General features: G+C 44.6%; 1 protein-coding gene across 1 annotated transcript in view; it reads left to right on the forward strand.

The window, feature by feature from the left end:
- Positions 1-19,870, forward strand: part of LOC124277864 (polyadenylate-binding protein 8-like) — a 73,584-nt gene that overhangs the window by 4,404 nt on the left and 49,310 nt on the right. The window contains exons 2-7 of the mRNA XM_046713580.1: positions 639-690; positions 1,145-1,282; positions 4,971-5,073; positions 9,526-9,541; positions 13,609-13,637; positions 14,465-14,589. Of these exons, the coding sequence (XP_046569536.1) occupies positions 1,200-1,282; positions 4,971-5,073; positions 9,526-9,541; positions 13,609-13,637; positions 14,465-14,589 (356 nt within the window). The 5' untranslated portion in view covers positions 639-690; positions 1,145-1,199. The remainder of the gene's footprint in view (positions 1-638; positions 691-1,144; positions 1,283-4,970; positions 5,074-9,525; positions 9,542-13,608; positions 13,638-14,464; positions 14,590-19,870) is intronic.

Below are 19,870 nucleotides of genomic sequence, written 5' to 3' on the forward strand. Positions count from 1 at the left end.
GGGGGGGCATTGCCATGTTAGTGGCAAACACTTGTTTCTTGTGGGAGTTATTGTTGTATTTACACTGTAATATGGATATATGTGATAGATATTACTGTTATGTCAAGCCACTATAACATGTAACATTGTTGTTACGTAGTGCTGTAACGATGCATTGAACTATCGACGGATTGCAATTGTTGAGTCCCCGATAGCAATTAATCGATGGTCGAAACGAAAAACTATCGATGCATCTATAGTATGTGTAACTATCGATAGTTTAATAGTTTACTTCCATTGATAAATGTGCAGCGCAAAATACAGAAAGTACCAATTCGTTCACTTTGATTTAGAGTTAAACAAACATAGCGGCAAACACGGCATGCAACTCAGTGTTTAATTTTGTGAATATCATTATGTTATAACTGTTTACTTGATCTGGGTTTCAAGTTTCTTGTCAGTTATTAAGAGACTGAAACAACTTCAACTTGTTTTTATTTCATATAAACTGTACATTCATGCTACATATGAGACGATTCAAGGGGGAAAAAAATATTGCAATAGTTGATCTCAATACTATTTTTAATCGTTGTTTCCCCCTCAATAGTCACCCCTATTTTAACGCGCAATGTCGTCTTCAATCTTGATGTGTGTTGCAGAGGTGCACCTGTCAGGGGTCAAGGTCAGGCTGCAGACTGGAGGTATGGCATGGTGAGTTCTCATGTTTATTGGGATGGGGTTGTTTCTGAGTGGTTGAACCTGCCGATGTATTAAATGATTATTGCTAAAAGTGACCAGAAAGGAAGCACGCTGTGAATAAGCATTTTCATACTATTTGGATTCCAACTATTTCCTCAACAATTGTTTCATATGTGTTACATACCTCATTTGCCCACATACCAGTATAAACCCATGAAGATCCAAGTTAGAATTGGACTTTAGCAACCCATGCTAAAGAGGCAACTAACAGGATTGGGTAGTAAGGTGTCATTGTATCCCAATTGCGCCGATGCTCATTGTGTTAATCACTGGATTGTCTGGTTCAGACTTCCGTATTTTTAGACTGCTGGAATATTGCTGAATGTGGCGTTAAACAACAAACAAACTTACAATCCTTCCACCCATTCATCTATTCATCCATCTTATATCCATATATTTGCTGTAGATTGATGCTGCTGATAGGCCAAGGACATTGTTTGTCTTCAACCTGATGCCCGAATATGACAGCATCTGACCTGTTCCAGTACTTCGTCAAGTTTGGGGACTTGATGAAGTTTGATGTGTTCAATAACGATGAAGGAAAGTGAGTACAACTTAGGAACAGACCGTGCATAAAACATCACTCTGAAATCTGCATTAAAATGAGTGAAATAGTAATAGATAACTTCCTTGCCTTTAAAGTTACTGGCCATTTTCCAATTTCACTAGCTGAAATACTGTAAATCACGAAATTTTTGTGTCACAGTATTTTTGCGAGTACCAACCAACAGACGTTTTTGCGTCATGATAGTTTTGCAATTTGCCTAAATCTCAAATATAGACTGCAACTGAAAGTTCTGACTAATGTAAATCCAATCACATATTTAAGGTTGCCGCAAATCTTGAGCAGAGCTCAGTAGAGTACTTCCGTGTGTATACAGTCAGTGATGTTTTCCTAAAATCAACACACGCTGCACAGGCCAGAAAGGGATTATATTAATTGGAATGCCCCTATCAAATTGTTGACATCACCCAAAATGTTGATCTTCGGATAAGTGTGATGAAACCTATCCACTCCTGTTGGATGGTGTCGGCCTATCAAATGTTCTTTAAAGAAACAGAATATGTGTTGAGTAGTTGACACCTATCTGACATACGGTGTAAATCCTCATCAAGTGTGTTTGGTGATGTCTCAAGAGCAGGGATAGGAAAATCTTCCTAAAACGTTGCACCTTAATTGACGGGAGTTAGGGATAGCCTAGCAAAACCTCCTCAAACGCCATGATTAAGTTCTTGATCATGGGATCCAGGGGGTTTGACCAAACAGTGTCCCCTCTTGTCGATCCCTGGACCTGGGGAGGGAGCCACAGAGGATAGTCCATCTGCCATCCATCATCCCACTGCCATCCCAGCCTAGAATAGTAGACAAAATGCAAAAAGAGGATCCATCAACCCTTGTCGTACACAGGGATTTCGTCAGATGCCCGCTACATCAGCTGGGATGGATTGTCAACGACCAGAAGTCAGAGCTCACTCCCTCCTGCATGCTCCAGGAGGATTATTTCAGACACACCTCGACCTCTTATCCGTCCCGAGAGACAGATGGCTCAAGATCCTGCAGCATGCTCCACCAACCCTGTACTTTTCCCCAGTGGCAATTACTTCTTGGCCTACTCATATCAGCGCAGGATCTGACAACCAGAGGTCATCTCCAACTGCGCCCAATCCAACTATTCCTAGCCCTAGTCATCAAGCCGCAGGATCAGTGGGTATCCATCACTCTACCGTCTCACCTCAAGATGTACTTTCGATTGTGGACGATAGAGTTGAATGTTTTAGAAGGCGTCTCCTTGATCGAGCTATCAACTAACAGGATCCCGTGGTCTGGCTTGATGACATGGTAGACATGTCAGTGCATCCCAATTGTGTAGAACAGTGCTCATGCTGTTGATCACTGGATTGTCTGGTCCAGACTTGATTATTTACAGACCACCGTCATATAGCTAGAATATTGCTGAGTGTGGCGTAAAACTAAACTCACTCACTCACTCAGTTATTTTGGCCGTATCTCACTGGCGGTCACACCTTCAGCATGCTGCACTCATGGTATTGACAGACAACACCATGGTGGTCTGGTGTCTGCGCAACCAGGAAACGACTCACACTCACTCCCTTCTGTGACAGACATTCAGTTTTTTTCATCTAGTTGATCAAATTCATCGTCCAGCATTTCCTGAAGGAACATCCTGGCAAGAGATTGCAGGGCCTTATATGCCTAGATAACACCCCCCCCAGGAGGGGCTTACAGACTTTTTAATACCCTCCTACTGGGGTGTTATCTGGTTGTTGCAAGGCCCTGCCTCATTTCAGCTGTTTAGTTAACTTTTCCACTAACTCGATACTTTCTACAGTTGTAAGTTTAGAAGCCCCACTGAAAAATGTCTGTAGAATTTAATTCTTAACTGAAAAGTTTTTGTATCAAATGCTGGGATCGAACCACAAAATACCTGTATTCTAATCGTAAATCCTACACTGTACCTCTTTGCTACTGGGACTGAAGAATTTGAACAACTCGTTTACCCTATTATCCTAAATATGCATGGATGCATCATTCATGCACGGACCACACATGCCCATGCATCCTGTCATGTTCATTTCAAAGGAGGGGTATAGATTTCAGACAGGTTTGAACAGGGTCGGGTGACAGACAATTTTGAAACAAAAACCTCACCGAAGGCATCATCAGTGATTGGTTTCAGTATATAAAATGGATAAGACCCTCACCCTCGGGTGTTCTAGTAAAGAGAGGCCTTTGCCTACAGGAAGACCCTCGTGTGTTAGGTTTTCCCTCGGGCAAAGGCCTCTCTTTACTAGAACACCCGAGGGTGAGGGTCTTATCCTTAACATACCCCACATGGAGCCATCCACCTGGGAAAGTGCTGGGACTTCATAGCAAAGAATCAACTCTCAAGACAGCCTGACAGGTCTTTCACTGTTCCACCCCTCTGTTTGATTATGGGATCTGAAGACAAGGCAGAACTCCATTTACACCCGGTCTGCACGCTTCGGTGCTTCATCCGCCGGTCAAGGGCTCATTGTTGTTCAAGGAAACAGCTCTTCACTCCAGTCTCCATGATATCCCAGACAGAAGTTAGCTGCAACACCTTGGCGTTATGGTTATGAGCCACCATATTACAAGCATAAAAATCCTCCAGCTGGGACCCTCCTAGGGCAAACAACCCTCATGAGATCAGAGCGGTAGCCCCCAGGATGGTCCTCAACAGTAGTTGCTTCATCAGATCACGGAAGGATGCTTTTGGAAGTCAGATATAGTCTTTGCCAGTCACTACCTCAGAGACATGATGCTAGATGTCGAGGGCACACGAAGTTTTGGTCCTCTGGTGGTCGCACAACAGGTCACCAATCCTAAGCGCCACTAGTCCAGAGCGAGCCTTGCAACTCTTTTGGTGTATGTCACCCCAGACGAGCAGGTTACATGCTGTTAGCATTCGCTCGGTAGGACAGTTCAAGATTTTAGCATATGCTTTCTCTATTGCTGCCATACTGCCTGGATGCCCTACATCCCTCAAACTCTTGTTTATCCTGTCAGGAATGGCCTAAGGAATTCCGATCATCGACCAGGGCAGCTGACAGAATGCCTACGGCAGTGAACAAGGTTTCTTTTCAAGAGTATCACATCTGAATGTATGCACTCCTAGAAACCATCGGATACAAATGCATTAATAGTAATGCAGGATAAGGTAAAAAAAATCTAGTAAAATCTAGATTTTTTTTATATTTGTGTACTTATCTTGCATTATCCAGTCTTAAAATCACCCGCCCATTGAAGTAACACCTCCCCACGATGTTTCTTCACATGTTACGATGAAGCAGTAATGTGAAGATACATGACGTCAGCACTTTCCGGGTCACATGGGCGCAGCGCAATGGCAATGGCAGCTGGAACAACATCTCTTCAGCGTTTCTCATAGGTTCATCTTGTCAAAGGAAAGCAGTAAATGCATTAAAGAGTAATGCAGGATGAGTATACAGATATAACAAAATTCTAGAATTTAGGAAGATATTAAAATGATACAGTTTCCAATTCTGTATTTGGGCGTATTTGATGGCATGTGGCAGAAAAACATATCTGCTTTTGAGTTAAAATGGGACCAAAGTCAACACTGTCTGTAGCATCAGGGTTTTCTCTGTGTGTGCAGATTCGAGATTTTAGCGGCCTCCAGACTGCTAACAGAAGTTGTGATAAACCTACACCTACCATTGTAATTCAGGTGTACAGGAACAGGCATTGTGCAGTTTGTCAACGAAGAGGATGCTGTGGCTGCTCTCGCTGCTCAACCACACTTCATCCATAAGAAGCAGATTATTATCTCGGTGAGTTCAAACATACTTGTTTATGTGTATATGCTATCAAGTAGATGTCATGATTTGTCTCCCTTAGATTAGGTCCAAGATTAGGTACTTCTAGCTTGCTTACCTGGGGGATATGCAGCTCAGGTACCCTGTACACCTCCGATGTCTTCCTGTGGGTTGTGGTGTACAACAGGTCCCCAGTCCTCAGTCTGCCTGTGGGTTGTGGTGTACAACAGGTCCCAAGTCCTTAGTCTCCCTGTAGGTTGTGGTGTACAACAGGTCCCCAGTCCTCCATGCTTATCTCCCTGTGTGTTGTGGTGTACAACAGGTCCCCTGTCCTCCATGCTTGTTTCCCTGTGGGTTGTGGTGTACAACAGATCCCCAGTCCTCAGTCTCCCTGTGGGTTGAGGTGTACAACAGGTCCCCAGTCCTCCATGCTTGTCTCCCTGTGGGTTGTGGTGTACAACAGATCCCCAGTCCTCAGTCTCCCTGTGGGTTGAGGTGTACAACAGGTCCCCAGTCCTCCATGCTTGTGTCCCTGTGGGTTGTGGTGTACAACAGGTCCCCAGTCCTCCATGCTTGTCTCCCTGTGGGTTGTTGTGTACAACAGGTCCCCAGTCCTCCATGCTTGTGTCCCTGTGGGTTGTGGTGTATAATTGGTCCCCAGTCCTCCTTGCTTGTCTCCCTTGTGGGTTGTGGTGTACAACATGTCCCCAGTCCTCCGTGCTTGTGTCCCTGTAGGGTGTGGTGTATAACAGGTCCCCAGTCCTCCATGCTTGTCTCCCTGTAGGTTGTTGTGTACAACAGGTCCCCAGTCCTCCATGCTTGTCTCCCTGTGGGTTGTGGTGTACAACAGGTCCCCAGTCCTCCATGCTTGTCTCCCTGTGGGTTGTGGTGTACAACAGGTCCCCAGTCCTTAGTCTCCCTGTGGGTTGTGGTGTACAGCAGGTCCCCAGTCCTCCATGCTTGTCTCCCTGTGGGTTGTGCTGTACAACAGGTCCCCAATCCTTAGTCTCCCTGTAGCTTGTGGTGTACATCAGTCCCCAGTCCTCCTTGCTTGTTTCCCTGTGGGTTGTGGTGTACAACAGGTCCTCAGTCCTCCATGCTTGTCTCCCTGTGGGTTTTGGTGTACAACAGGTCCCCAGTCCTCAGTCTCCCTGTAGGTTGTGGTGTACAACAGGTCCCCAGTCCTCCATGCTTGTGTCCCAGTAGGTTGTGGTGTACAACAGGTCCCCTGTCCTCCATGCTTGTTTCCCTGTGGGTTGTGGTGTACAACAGGTCCCCAGTCCTCCATGCTTGTCTCCCTGAAGCTTGTGGTGTACAACAGGTCTCCAGTCCTCCATGCTTATCTCCCTGTGTGTTGTGGTGTACAACAGATCCCCAGTCCTCAGTCTCCCTGTGGGTTGAGGTGTACAACAGGTCCCCAGTCCTCCATGCTTGTCTCCCTGTGGGTTGTGGTGTACAACAGATCCCCAGTCCTCAGTCTCCCTGTGGGTTGTGGTGTACAACAGGTCCCCAGTCCTCCATGCTTGTGTCCCAGTAGGTTGTGGTGTACAACAGGTCCCCTGTCCTCCATGCTTGTTTCCCTGTGGGTTGTGGTGTACAACAGGTCCCCAGTCCTCCATGCTTGTCTCCCTGAAGCTTGTGGTGTACAACAGGTCTCCAGTCCTCCATGCTTATCTCCCTGTGTGTTGTGGTGTACAACAGGTCCCCAGTCCTCCATGCTTGTCTCCCTGTAGGTTGTTGTGTACACCAGGTCCCCAGTCCTCCATGCTTGTCTCCCTGAAGCTTGTGGTGTACAACAGGTCTCCAGTCCTCCATGCTTATCTCCCTGTGTGTTGTGGTGTACAACAGGTCCCCAGTCCTCCATGCTTATCTCCCTGTGGGTTGTGGTGTATAACAGGTCCCCAGTCCTCCATGCTTATCTCCCTGTGGGTTGTGGTGTATAACAGGTCCCCAGTCCTCCATGCTTGTCTCCCTGTAGGTTGTGGTGTACAACAGGTCCCAAGTCCTCAGTCTCCCTGTGGGTTGTGGTGTACAACAGGTCCCCGTCCTCCATGCTTGTCTCCCTGTGGGTTGTGGTGTACAGCAGGTCTCCAGTCCTCCATGCTTATCTCCCTGTGGGGTGTGGTGTACAACAGGTCCCCAGTCCTCCATGCTTATCTCCCTGTGGGTTGTGGTGTATAATTGGTCCCCAGTCCTCCTTGCTTGTCTCCCTGGTGGTTGTGGTGTACAACATGTCCCCAGTCCTCCATGCTTGTGTCCCTGTAGGGTGTGGTGTAGAACAGGTCCCCAGTCCTCCATGCTTGTCTCCCTGTAGGTTGTGGTGTACAACAGGTCCCCAGTCCTCCATGCTTGTCTCCCTGTAGGTTGTGGTGTACAACAGGTCCCCAGTCCTCCATGCTTGTCTCCCTGTGGGTTGTGGTGTACAACAGATCCCCAGTCCTCCATGCTTGTGTCCCAGTAGGTTGTGGTGTACAACAGGTCCCCTGTCCTCCATGCTTGTTTCCCTGTGGGTTGTGGTGTACAACAGGTCCCCAGTCCTCCATGCTTGTCTCCCTGAAGCTTGTGGTGTACAACAGGTCTCCAGTCCTCCATGCTTATCTCCCTGTGTGTTGTGGTGTACAACAGGTCCCCAGTCCTCCATGCTTGTCTCCCTGTAGGTTGTTGTGTACACCAGGTCCCCAGTCCTCCATGCTTGTCTCCCTGAAGCTTGTGGTGTACAACAGGTCTCCAGTCCTCCATGCTTATCTCCCTGTGTGTTGTGGTGTACAACAGGTCCCCAGTCCTCCATGCTTATCTCCCTGTGGGTTGTGGTGTATAACAGGTCCCCAGTCCTCCATGCTTATCTCCCTGTGGGTTGTGGTGTATAACAGGTCCCCAGTCCTCCATGCTTGTCTCCCTGTAGGTTGTGGTGTACAACAGGTCCCAAGTCCTCAGTCTCCCTGTGGGTTGTGGTGTACAACAGGTCCCCGTCCTCCATGCTTGTCTCCCTGTGGGTTGTGGTGTACAACAGGTCCCCAGTCCTCCATGCTTGTCTCCCTGTGGGTTGTGGTGTACAGCAGGTCCCCAGTCCTCCTTGCTTATCTCCCTGTGTGTTGTGGTGTACAACAGGTCCCCAGTCCTCCATGCTTGTCTCCCTGTGGGTTGTGGTGTACAGCAGGTCTCCAGTCCTCCATGCTTATCTCCCTGTGGGTTGTGGTGTATAACAGGTCCCCAGTCCTCCATGCTTGTCTCCCTGTAGGTTGTGGTGTACAACAGGTCCCCAGTCCTCAGTCTCCCTGTGGGTTGTGGTGTACAACAGGTCCCCGGTCCTCCATGCTTGTCTCCCTGTGGGTTGTGGTGTACAGCAGGTCTCCAGTCCTCCATGCTTATCTCCCTGTGGGGTGTGGTGTAGAACAGGTCCCCAGTCCTCCATGCTTATCTCCCTGTGGGTTGTGGTGTATAACAGGTCCCCAGTCCTCCTTGCTTGTCTCCCTGGTGGTTGTGGTGTACAACATGTCCCCAGTCCTCCATGCTTGTGTCCCTGTAGGGTGTGGTGTATAACAGGTCCCCAGTCCTCCATGCTTGTCTCCCTGTAGGTTGTGGTGTACAACAGGTCCCCAGTCCTCCATGCTTGTCTCCCTGTGGGTTGTGGTGTACAACAGGTCCCCAGTCCTCCATGCTTGTCTCCCTGTGGGTTGTGGTGTACAACAGGTCCCCAGTCCTTAGTCTCCCTGTGGGTTGTGGTGTACAGCAGGTCCCCAGTCCTCCATGCTTGTCTCCCTGTGGGTTGTGCTGTACAACAGGTCCCCAATCCTTAGTCTCCCTGTAGCTTGTGGTGTACATCAGTCCCCAGGCCTCCTTGCTTGTTTCCCTGTGGGTTGTGGTGTACAACAGGTCCTCAGTCCTCCATGCTTGTCTCCCCGTGGGTTTTGGTGTACAACAGGTCCCCAGTCCTCCATGCTTGTCTCCCTGTAGGTTGTGGTGCACAGCAGGTCCCCAGTCCTCCATGCTTGTCTTCCTGTGGGTTGTGTAGAATAGGGCCCCAGTGCTGAATGCAGTTGTCGAAATAGCCCTCTATAATTGACAGCAAATCTTCTCAATCCTTTTCTTCATGAGGAGAATTGGTTTTACACTCTAGGGTGGATTATTTCAACCATTTTCCTGGTGTGGACTTGAAAATTAGATTTAGTATTCTTGGGAATATTAAGCACAATTTTCTTTATGACAACTGTTCTGTTATAAAGTAGGTACCTTGTAACCTATGCTTGTAAGAGGTGATTTACATCACATGGTCAGACTCAGGGTGTTGGTTGATTTGTACAACATGGCTTGTTCCCCAGGATGTGAGTCTGGTACAGAGTCAGTTACTTCCAGGACAGGCTGCCAAAATGTGGCAGTGACATTAGACAACATGTATTACGAAGGCATTACTGGTTTTCTTTTTGTCAAAGCTGAAAATTCTGATTCCAACTTTGTTTCTTATTCCAGCGTGACCGGGAAGATGGTAAGTTGTCTAAAAAGTCTATGGAAGAAATATGGAGTACATGAGACCTTATCTAGCTTGCCTGGTGTATTATTGCCTGTGGGTTGTGGTCTTCATATTCCTGCTTTCTATTAATTATGTGTTTTTCATTTTTGAATTGAGTGACATTATATCCCAAATTAAGCCCAGGGCGTAAAACTAAAAATGGAATGAATGTGAATATTTCAATTCTTTTTCAGAAGAGGTCCTCCTTTGGGTACTTATTATCATCTTTATGTCCATTAAAAATTCCTACGACAGTCGTAACAATATTTTGATTAAATTATTTACAAAGCCAAAAACTTGTTTTTGCCTTGTTCAACCTCCCCTACAGAGCCTCACTTGATCTATAGCCAAGAGAAGGTCACTTTAACCTCACTAATTACCTTCCATGCTGTCATTCACCAAGTGAAGATGTGTGTGCTGTTCCTTGTAACTTTTAAAGTGAATTCGTATCAGGATGAGTGAGAAAGAACAAATACTGAATGTAAGGTTTTTAATCTCATGGGTGATATATTGAATGCATTTCGAAAACATTCCATTCATTAATGTTGTAACTTTTGTGTCCCCTGTCCACTCCAAACCACGTGTTTCTAAGATGGCGGGCCAACATTCCCTATTCTTCTATTGCAATGTTTTGTAGATTGAAAGGTTGCTTTCGATTTGGGATTGTAGTCGTGTGTATTATTTTTATATTTTTATTCGCATTACATTTATTATCCCCACCAGGAAGTGGGAGGGGAATATTGGTTTGAGCTACGTCACTCCATCTGTCTGACTGAGATGATTTTTTTCCTCAAAAACCATTATAGGTAGGGAAACCAAATTTGGTATGTGTTTTCAGGACATGAATGCCTTGACAGAGTTTCAAAACAGAAAAACCTGTTACAATTTACAAAACTCGTTGCAATTTGTTACAGAGTTATGGCCATCATCATGTGTGTTTTGAATTTGTGCCGATATATCCAATGGGGACAGATTTTCTCAGAATCCATTATAGATAGGGAAACCAAATTTGATATGTATTTTCAGGACATAAATGCCTTGCTGGAATTTGAAAATGAAAACCATGTTACAATTTGTTTTACAGAGTTATGGCCCTTGTCATGCGTTTCCGCCCATAGTGCATGAAATCATCAATGGGGACAGATTTTCTTAGAAACCGTTATAGATAGGGAAACCAAATTTGATATGTATTTTCAGGACATAAATGCCTTGTTGGAATTTGAAAATGAAAACCATGTTACAATTTGTTTTACAGAGTTATGGCCCTTGTCATGCGTTTCCTCCCATAGTGCATGAAATCAGCAATGGGGACAGATTTTCTTAGAAACCGTTATAGATAGGGAAACCAAATTTGATATGTATTTTCAGGACATAAATGCCTTGTTGGAATTTGAAAATGAAAACCATGTTACAATTTGTTTTACAGAGTTATGGCCCTTGTCATGCATTTCTTGACCTAGTGCATGGTACCCCAAACGGGGACAGATTTTCTCAGAAACCGTTTTAGATAGTGAAACCAAATGAGGTGGTTTTCAGGACATGAATGTTGTGGTGAAGTTAAGAAACAGGAACCAAATAGGAACCGAATACTGTGGCAGGAAATATTGATGACCATGTCTTCTTGTTGCATATTATTTGTGACACGTCATGGCTTCTAGCTTGTGCTTTTTTTCATATTTACAATGTCACGTGACATGTGATTTTCTTCTCTACGTTCGCCTAGTGATATACAGCCAGTTGAATATCACCAGTGTATGAAATAAGGCCCATCCGACCATCCGAGACGGGCTAGGTTTCTGATGGAAGGTCTAAATTTACAGCTAGCCAGACCGATTGTCTGGTAAAAATTGTAGATGTTTCATACAGCTGAGTAGTAAATTCACCATACCTTGGTGTCTGGTCTGGTTAAATTCATTCTGGGCTGGTAATTTTTTTGGGTTTGGGGCTTGTTTCACTCAATCGTTTCCACTATTTTTTTGTTGCATTGCGTTTTATATTCTCTTTGCCAAATTCTCCACTTCAAACTATATGTTTGTCAAGATGGCTGATGCTGCGAGCGGCACACTACATTCTTCTACATGTTTACATGTTCAGTCATGTTGCTGTGGTTGCTTTTATGTTTTGCTTCGCATTACAATTATATGATTTATTCTGATTTACGTTATGTTTGTGTTATGTTATACATACATGCATTACATACAAGTATGCACAAAATACCAGGTTTCGTTGACTTTTTGCAGTCTTATTAACACTGCACCACTTGCCAGACCAACCTACCCCCACAAGATTCACATGGAGCCGTTGAGTGAGCTGGGGCTAAACGATGCTCCAAGGTCTACCCGAGTGCCAGGGGAATCCTGATTTATCAGGCTATTGCCCATATGTCTCGGGACCAGGGTTCAAGCTTGAACCGTGGAGATATCGATCCAAGTGTCTTGGTCTTTTCTCAACCCTTTGAACCTTTCAGTGAACTCCTCCATAGCGGACTGGGGGAGACCACTTTTCACAAAGAGAGCTCGGTTAATGAGGCCGGTGAGGAGGAGGAATCCAATGATTGGGGCATTGTCATTCAGTTTATCTCTGAGGCAAGTGCACGATAGGAACGCTGTCGTTTTGCTTGAGGTTACTGTTCATGAGGTGTTCCGCCTGCCGAGGCAAGCTTTTGCTCCCAGCAAGGCATCCCACACACGGATGTCACCGACTCTGGTGCGGCAGCTGATGGCTGTCCACTCTCATTTGGCTGGGGATAGCCAGCCAGATGATGAGTGTGGTTATGGGCCAAGTCGTCTTTGGTTGTCAGTATCTTGGTACTCAGTAGTCACACAACAGGCACTACTTTTGTTGCCCTACATTATGGGTTCTACCCTCTTTCCTGGAGTCCTGAGAGTGGCCCAAGAGGCCGCAGAGGTTGTTTGCACCTTCAAGGATTCCAAACCCTTGCTGGAACAACCATCCACTTCTTGCTCACATCCCTCGGTTCTTGCCGTTTTGCATCCTTCCATGCCGGGGAGGGAGTCTGGCTCCACTGCAGACTAAGAAGGGCTGAGAAAGAATCACATCAACCTGTAGAGGTTGTTGAATCTTTGAAGAAAGTTGTTCCTGGGTTAGGGCCACCCACCTCATGATCAGCATAGAAAGTGATTAGTAGCCGTAAACCAGGTGAGGCTCTGCAGGGTTGGTCGAACAAGGTAATAAACAAGTCTTTTTGTTTTGTAAATATTTTATTCAAATTATCAACAGTCATAGGAATTAATGGATATAAAAATGCTGATATGTACCCCAAGGAGGACTCTCTTCAAAGAATCATCAACCTCTACAGGTTGGTGTGAGTTTATTGAAACAATACTTATTACTCACATATATGGAATGAAAGAGCAATGCTTTAACAAAAGAAACTATTTTTATCTTCTTTGTTCAAAAAGGAATGGATGCATGGACAGATGGATGCTTATTTCCATACACCTCACTATATACTACCATACCTTTCTCCGTGGTGTAGTGGTTAGAGCGTCCGCACAGAGAGCGGAAGGTCGCGGATTCGATCCCCGGCCGCATCATGCCAAAAGACGTTAAAATATGGTACTTGTTGGTCCCTGCCTGGCGCTCGGCATTAATGGGTACAACAAGGACTGGTCGGCTCGGAGTCAGTATAATGTGTCTGAGTGGGATATTCATGCTTCACTGCGGCATGGTATCTCAGTGGGCTAGCACTATAAAACCAGTCTGGGCTAGTACAAACAGCCACACATCCACACACATCCACGTCGTCATATGAGCGAAATATTCTCAAGCATGACGTTAAACCCAATTTCACCTCAACTCAACCCCATCCATTTTCTGTTTCAAGAGCGGAACTAATAAACGGTTGCATATTTCTCAGTTCACTCAGTTTTGCAATTTAATTGAAGCAAATGTAATTTAGTTTCAGGAAATGTAATTGAAAACGATTTCATGAGCGAAATAATATGGGGGGCATGGTTTCTTTGAAATGTGCAGTCCTTGTGTGTTCAAATACTACTTGACAATAAATTTCTGTGTTTCAGATCCAAAAACAAATGTAGATGTTAAAAAGGTATGTATTTCTTTTTTTTCTTTTTTTTTCTAATCCCCACATGGGTACAATATGTGAAGCCCATTTCAGGTGTCCCCCGTCGTGATGTTGCTGGAATATTGCTAAAAGCGGCGTAAAACCTAACTCAGTCAGTCAGTCAGTCTATTTTTTTCTGAAACAAAGATTGTATTTATTCGTTCTTGTACATGGAAGACTAATACTATCCTCAACATTAAGATTTACCTCCTAAACAGTGAAAGGGCCTGCGGGTCAGGTGTTTGGAATATCTGATTGGTGTCAGGTTTGCTTTGTCAGTACCACAGCCATGATCATGTTTCAGCAAAGTGGTCATTTCACTGACAACTTCAGCTTTCTGCCAGTGTCTAGCTTAGATGCTATGTTATGACTGAAACACTGTCCAGTCTCATTAAAACCTGATCTGTCTGTAGCACAAAACAAAGATCTTAGGGGAAGTGAAAGTTGGAATGTATTATACAACCTAGAAAAAGTTAACACAGTGTGTTGTAATAAGAGGTGACAACTTGAATGGATGGTCAGAATATGTGACTAGCATGTCATTGTTTCCTAATTGTTGAGGTCAGTGTTCATGATATCAGTCACTAGATTGTTTGGTCCAGACTCACTAATTTACAAACTGCTTTTGTGTAGCTGGAATACTGCTGAGTGTGGCATTGAACAGTGAGTGAACAAGCCCTGATAGTTTTAATCTGAAAAAATAACAAAATCTGTTCGTCACTATACGGCTGAGGCAATACAGATGTGATAATACATTTTAACTCACTGACAGCAATTGTAAACCATCAATGGACAATTTTTCTCTGTTGTAGTCCTTAGAGACGCACAAGTTGTTTGTGACTGACATACCTCTTGATGTGTCTGAGGAGGACCTGTGCGAGTACTTCTCCCAGTGGGGAAACATTTCCTTCTGTGATGTAACAGGAAAAGCTAAGTGGTAAGATGGCTCATCATACTTGGTTATTTTCATACACACTGAGAGCAAGATAAGAAAAGATATCAAGGAACCCATCTTTCTTGTAAAAGGACACTTACAGGTTCCAGAGATCAGACTTGCTGACTTTGTTGCATGGAGGCCAACTCCTAGGTTTTGACCGAAAAATTACTCCTTGAGTAGTTTTGTATTTATTTCAACTTACTCTAGTTTCTCCCATTTTTGGCCTATTTACCCCCGCTAACGCATATTTTGGACTCCATCCGTGCATGCGTGCGTGCCTCCGCACATTTGTCTTTTCCAGGGCAGAACTTTAAAACTGTTCAATATTTCTTCACCAAACTTGGCACATACATACATCTGGTGGTGTACTGGTGCCTTTTGGTAGTTTTGGTGTTCTGAATTAAATATTTTGGAGTTTCCATGGCAACAAATCTGAGTTAGACTGAAATTGGTGGTAGTGCCCTTTTCCGAGCAGAACTCTAAAACCGTTCAATGTTTCTTCACCAGACTTGGCACATAGATAGATCTGGTGGTGTACTGGTGCCTTTTGGTAGTTTTGGAATTCTGAATGAAATATTTTTGGCGTTTCCATGGCAACATGTTTGACTTAGACTGAAATTATTGGTTGTGCCCTTTTAAGTAGCAGAACTCTAAAACCGTTCACTATTTCTTCACCAAACTTGGCACATACTTTTAAAACCTTTCAATACTCTCCTTCCACTTTTCTATATACACACCAAAATGTTTGACATAATCATAACTCGTAGACATATTCATGAAGAGTATTTTGTCATTAAGGGGGAATATTGATGACTTTGTCTTCTTGTTCACAAATTATTTCCATGCATAAAATATTGTAAGCAATTTGGTATTGCACTGACAGTATGATGATGAGAATGATGATAATAATAATAATAACAATAGGGGAAGATTTAATGAGCATCTTGTGGAAGATCAGGCCTACACCTATCTTGGAATGCAAGTTCAAGACAAGCTCCAGAATGTCCAGATTCAAGACAACTTTGTGCCGAGACAACTTTAAAGAAAATCTGGAGCTCAGAGCTAAATGCTGGAAACACGGGTCAAAGCCACCAATACTTTTGCTGTTAAAGTCCTTTCCTATTCCTTTAAAATAGTTGATTGGACATAAACGATATCCAAGAGTTTTGACTTTCTGACCAGAAGGATCATGCCCAATAACAGAGCTCACCACCTCCTTACTCTCTCAGTCATTCATATATGCCAATCAATTCTGGAGGTCGGATTTGATTAATGTGGAGGCTCTTCATGATAGAATTGGTATTGAGCACTTTTTGCATATGATTACTTCTCGATGATCCGCTGGTGATGCATGTCAAGACTCATGATGAAAACAAGGAATTCCACGGCTATTTTAAGCATGCCAAGGTTGTTGGACAGAATCTGAAATTTGAGGTTGATTTTGTTGATGGTGATGTACTGCTGGATGGTACAGCAATGGTAGTAAACCAGGTGAAGTCATTCACCAAGTCTGCCCAGAGTCAGTCATTTCTGGAGAAGCTTTCTGAGAAGACATTGCATCGCAGTGTACAGAATAGTAATCCAACCAACTCCTTCGCCTGGATGAAGTCAGATGGTCTTAAAAGTGAAACACAGGGCTTTCTTTTGCTGCCCAGGACCAGTCACTTCTCACTCGCAATTGCCTAAATGTTAAAATGAAATGACAAATGTGTAATGAATTTACAGAGACTGTCCAACACCTCGTCAGTGGATGCCCAACACCTCGTCAGTGGATGCCCTTCCTTGGCAAAACAGCATATCGACATGATGGCATGGCTCGTTGCTTTTACTACCGCCTTCACCATGTCTATGGCTTTGAATCCGAGGTCCATGACCGACTCGAACCTGTCCAACTTTAAACTTCTTTGGAATAGGCCCTTACACAGCCTCAGGAGAATTCCAGCTAACAAACCTGATCTTGTCCTTTTGATAAAGCCAATGAATTTATTTATATCATTGAATTTTCTGTCCCTTTTGACAGCAACGTGATTGGCAAGATTTGGGAAAAGCATGCTAAATATGTCTCGCTTGCATTCCAAGTACATTGCCGTGAGGCTCCCCATTGTTCTTGGTGCCTTTGGTTTGGTACCTCCTGATCTCTAGGTGCAGATCAGGAGATTGCCCGGTTCTCCACCAGGAGTACAGCCTTTATGACACTCTGGGTAATGCAGAAGGCTGCAGTGTTGGGGACCCTTCATATTCTCTGAAAAGTTCTTGGTGGGTTGTACCAGGCAGCGCGCTTCCTGGGGCAAGGGCCCTGAGCTGATGATGAGCCTTACCAGTCTGACTGTGCCAGGATCATCCTAACCCTCTTTGCTGCATACTATTTTTAATCTGTAAAACATAATAATAAGGTTACTTATGTAGCTTTAAATTCCACACACATGTATGCTCAGAGCAGTGTTAATCATTCTGCTGGGAACCTGTTGCTTGTAGCGATGTTTCTTAGTAACCATGTTGAATTACTGCCTTACAGTTATAGTCAGTGATCTAACCCACTCAGCCACTGGAGCTGCCACAAATATGAAAGTCTATCAGCTTGTAGTTTGTCAACTGGTAGTCTAAATCAGGTACTTTGAGCACCCTTCTGACTAAATTAATGAAAAATTGCATGGCCCTCATGGTTGAAAGCCCGGCAAGTACACAATGAGGTTTTTTTATCGTGTAAGGTCATTAGTCCTATGTTAAAAGATGGTACTTGTTGATACCCTGCCTGGTACTTGTGGTTACCCTGTCTGGTACTTGTTGATACCCTGTCTGGTACTTGTTGTTACCCTGACTGGTACGTGTTGTTACCCTGACTGGTACTTGTTGATATCCTGTCTGGTACTTGTTGATACCCAGCCTGGTACTTGTTAATACCATGACTGGTACTTGTTGTTTCCCTGCCTGGTACTTGTTGATACCCTGTCTGGTACTTGTTGTTTCCCTGCCTGGTACTTGTTGTTACCCTGCCTCGCAGATTGTTGTTACCCTGTCTGGTACTTGTTGTTACCCTGACTGGTACTTGCTTACCCCTGACTGGTACTTGTTGATATCCTGTCTGGTACTTGTTGATACCCAGCCTGGTACTTGTTAATACCATGACTGGTACTTGTTGTTTCCCTGCCTGGTACTTGTTGATACCCTGTCTGGTACTTGTTGTTACCCTGACTGGTACTTGTTGTTACCCTGTCTGGTACTTGTTGATACCCTGTCTGGTACTTGTTGATACCCTGACTGGTACTTGTTGATACCCTGCCTGGTACTTGTTGATACCCTGACTGGTACTTGTTATCATTTCTGGTACCTTGTTGTTACCCTGTCTGGTACCTTGTTGTTACCCTGTCTGGCACCTTGTTGATACCCTGTCTGGTACTTGTTGATACCCTGTCTGGTAATGGTTGATACCCTGCCTGGTACTTGTTGATACCCTGACTGGTACTTGTTGATACCCTGCCTGGTACTTGTTGATACCCTGACTGGTACTTGTTATCATTTCTGGTACCTTGTTGTTACCCTGTCTGGTACCTTGTTGTTACCCTGTCTGGCACCTTGTTGTTACCCTGTCTGGTACTTGTTGATACCCTGTCTGGTACTTGTTGATACCCAGCCTGGTACTTGTTGATACCCTGACTGGTACTTGTTGTTACCCTGTCTGGTACTTGTTGATACCCTGACTGGTACTTGTTGTTACCCTGACTGGTACTTGTTGATACCCTGACTGGTACTTGTTGATACCCTGCCTGGTACTTGTTGATACCCTGACTGGTACTTGTTGATACCCTGTCTGGTACTTGTTGATACCCTTCTTGGTACTTGTTGATACTCTGTCTGGTACTTGTTGTTACCCTGACTGGTACTTGTTGTTACCCTGACTGGTACTTGTTGATATCCTGTCTGGTACTTGTTGATACCCTGTCTGGTACTTGTTGATACCCTGACTGGTACTTGTTGATACCCTGTCTGGTACTTGTTGATACCCTGCCTGGTACTTGTTGTTACCCTGTCTGGTACTTGTTGATACCCTGACTGGTACTTGTTGTTACCATGATTGGTACTTGTTGATACCCTGACTGGTACTTGTTGTTACCCCTGCATGGTACTTGTTGATACCCAGCCTGGTACTTGTTAATACCCTGACTGGTACTTGTTGTTTCCCTGCCTGGTACTTGTTGATACCTGTCTGGTACTTGTTGTTGTACCCCTGACTGGTACTTGTTGTTACCCTGACTGGTACTTGTTGATATCCTGTCTGGTACTTGTTGATACCCCCTGTCTGGTACTTGTTGGTACCCTGACTGGTACTTGTTGATACCCTGTCTGGTACTTGTTGATACCCCTGACTGGTACTTGTTATCATTTCTGGTACCTTGTTGTTACCCTGTCTGGTACCTTGTTGTTACCCTGTCTGGTACCTTGTTGTTACCCTGTCTGGCACCTTGTTGTTACCCTGTCTGGTACTTGTTGATACCCTGTCTGGTAATTTGTTGATACCCAGCCTGGTACTTGTTGATACCCTGACTGGTACTTGTTGTTACCCTGACTGGTACTTGTTGTTACCCTGACTGGTACTTGTTGATACCCCTGTCTGGTACTTGTTGATACCCTGTCTGGTACTTGTTGATACCCTGAATGGTACTTGTTGTTACCCTGTTGGGTACTTGTTGATACCCAGCCTGTTACTTGTTAATACCCTGACTGGTACTTGTTGTTTCCCTGCCTGGTACTTGTTGATACCCTGTCTGGTACTTGTTGTTACCCTGTCTGGTACTTGTTGTTACCCTGACTGGTACTTGTTGTTACCCTGACTGGTACTTGTTGATATCCTGTCTGGTACTTGTTGATACCCTGCCTGGTACTTGTTGATACCCTGCCTGGTACTTGTTGATACCCTGCATGGTACTTGTTGTTACCCTGCATGGTACTTGTTGATACCCTGACTGGTACTTGTTGTTACCCTGTCTGGTACTTGTTGATACCCTGCCTGGTACTTGTTGATACCCTGACTGGTACTTGTTATCATTTCTGGTACCTTGTTGTTACCCTGTCTGGTACCTTGTTGTTACCCTGTCTGGCACCTTGTTGATACCCTGTCTGGTACTTGTTGATACCCTGTCTGGTAATTGTTTGATACTTGTTGTTACCCTGCATGGTAATTGTTGATACCCTGACTGGTACTTGTTGATACCCTGTCTGGTACTTGTTGATACCCTGACTGGTACTTGTTGATACCATGACTGGTACTTGTTGATACCCTGAC

This window comes from Haliotis rubra, unplaced genomic scaffold (assembly GCF_003918875.1).
Source record: "Haliotis rubra isolate DU_JTF1 unplaced genomic scaffold, ASM391887v1 Scf229, whole genome shotgun sequence".
NCBI lineage: Eukaryota > Metazoa > Mollusca > Gastropoda > Lepetellida > Haliotidae > Haliotis > Haliotis rubra.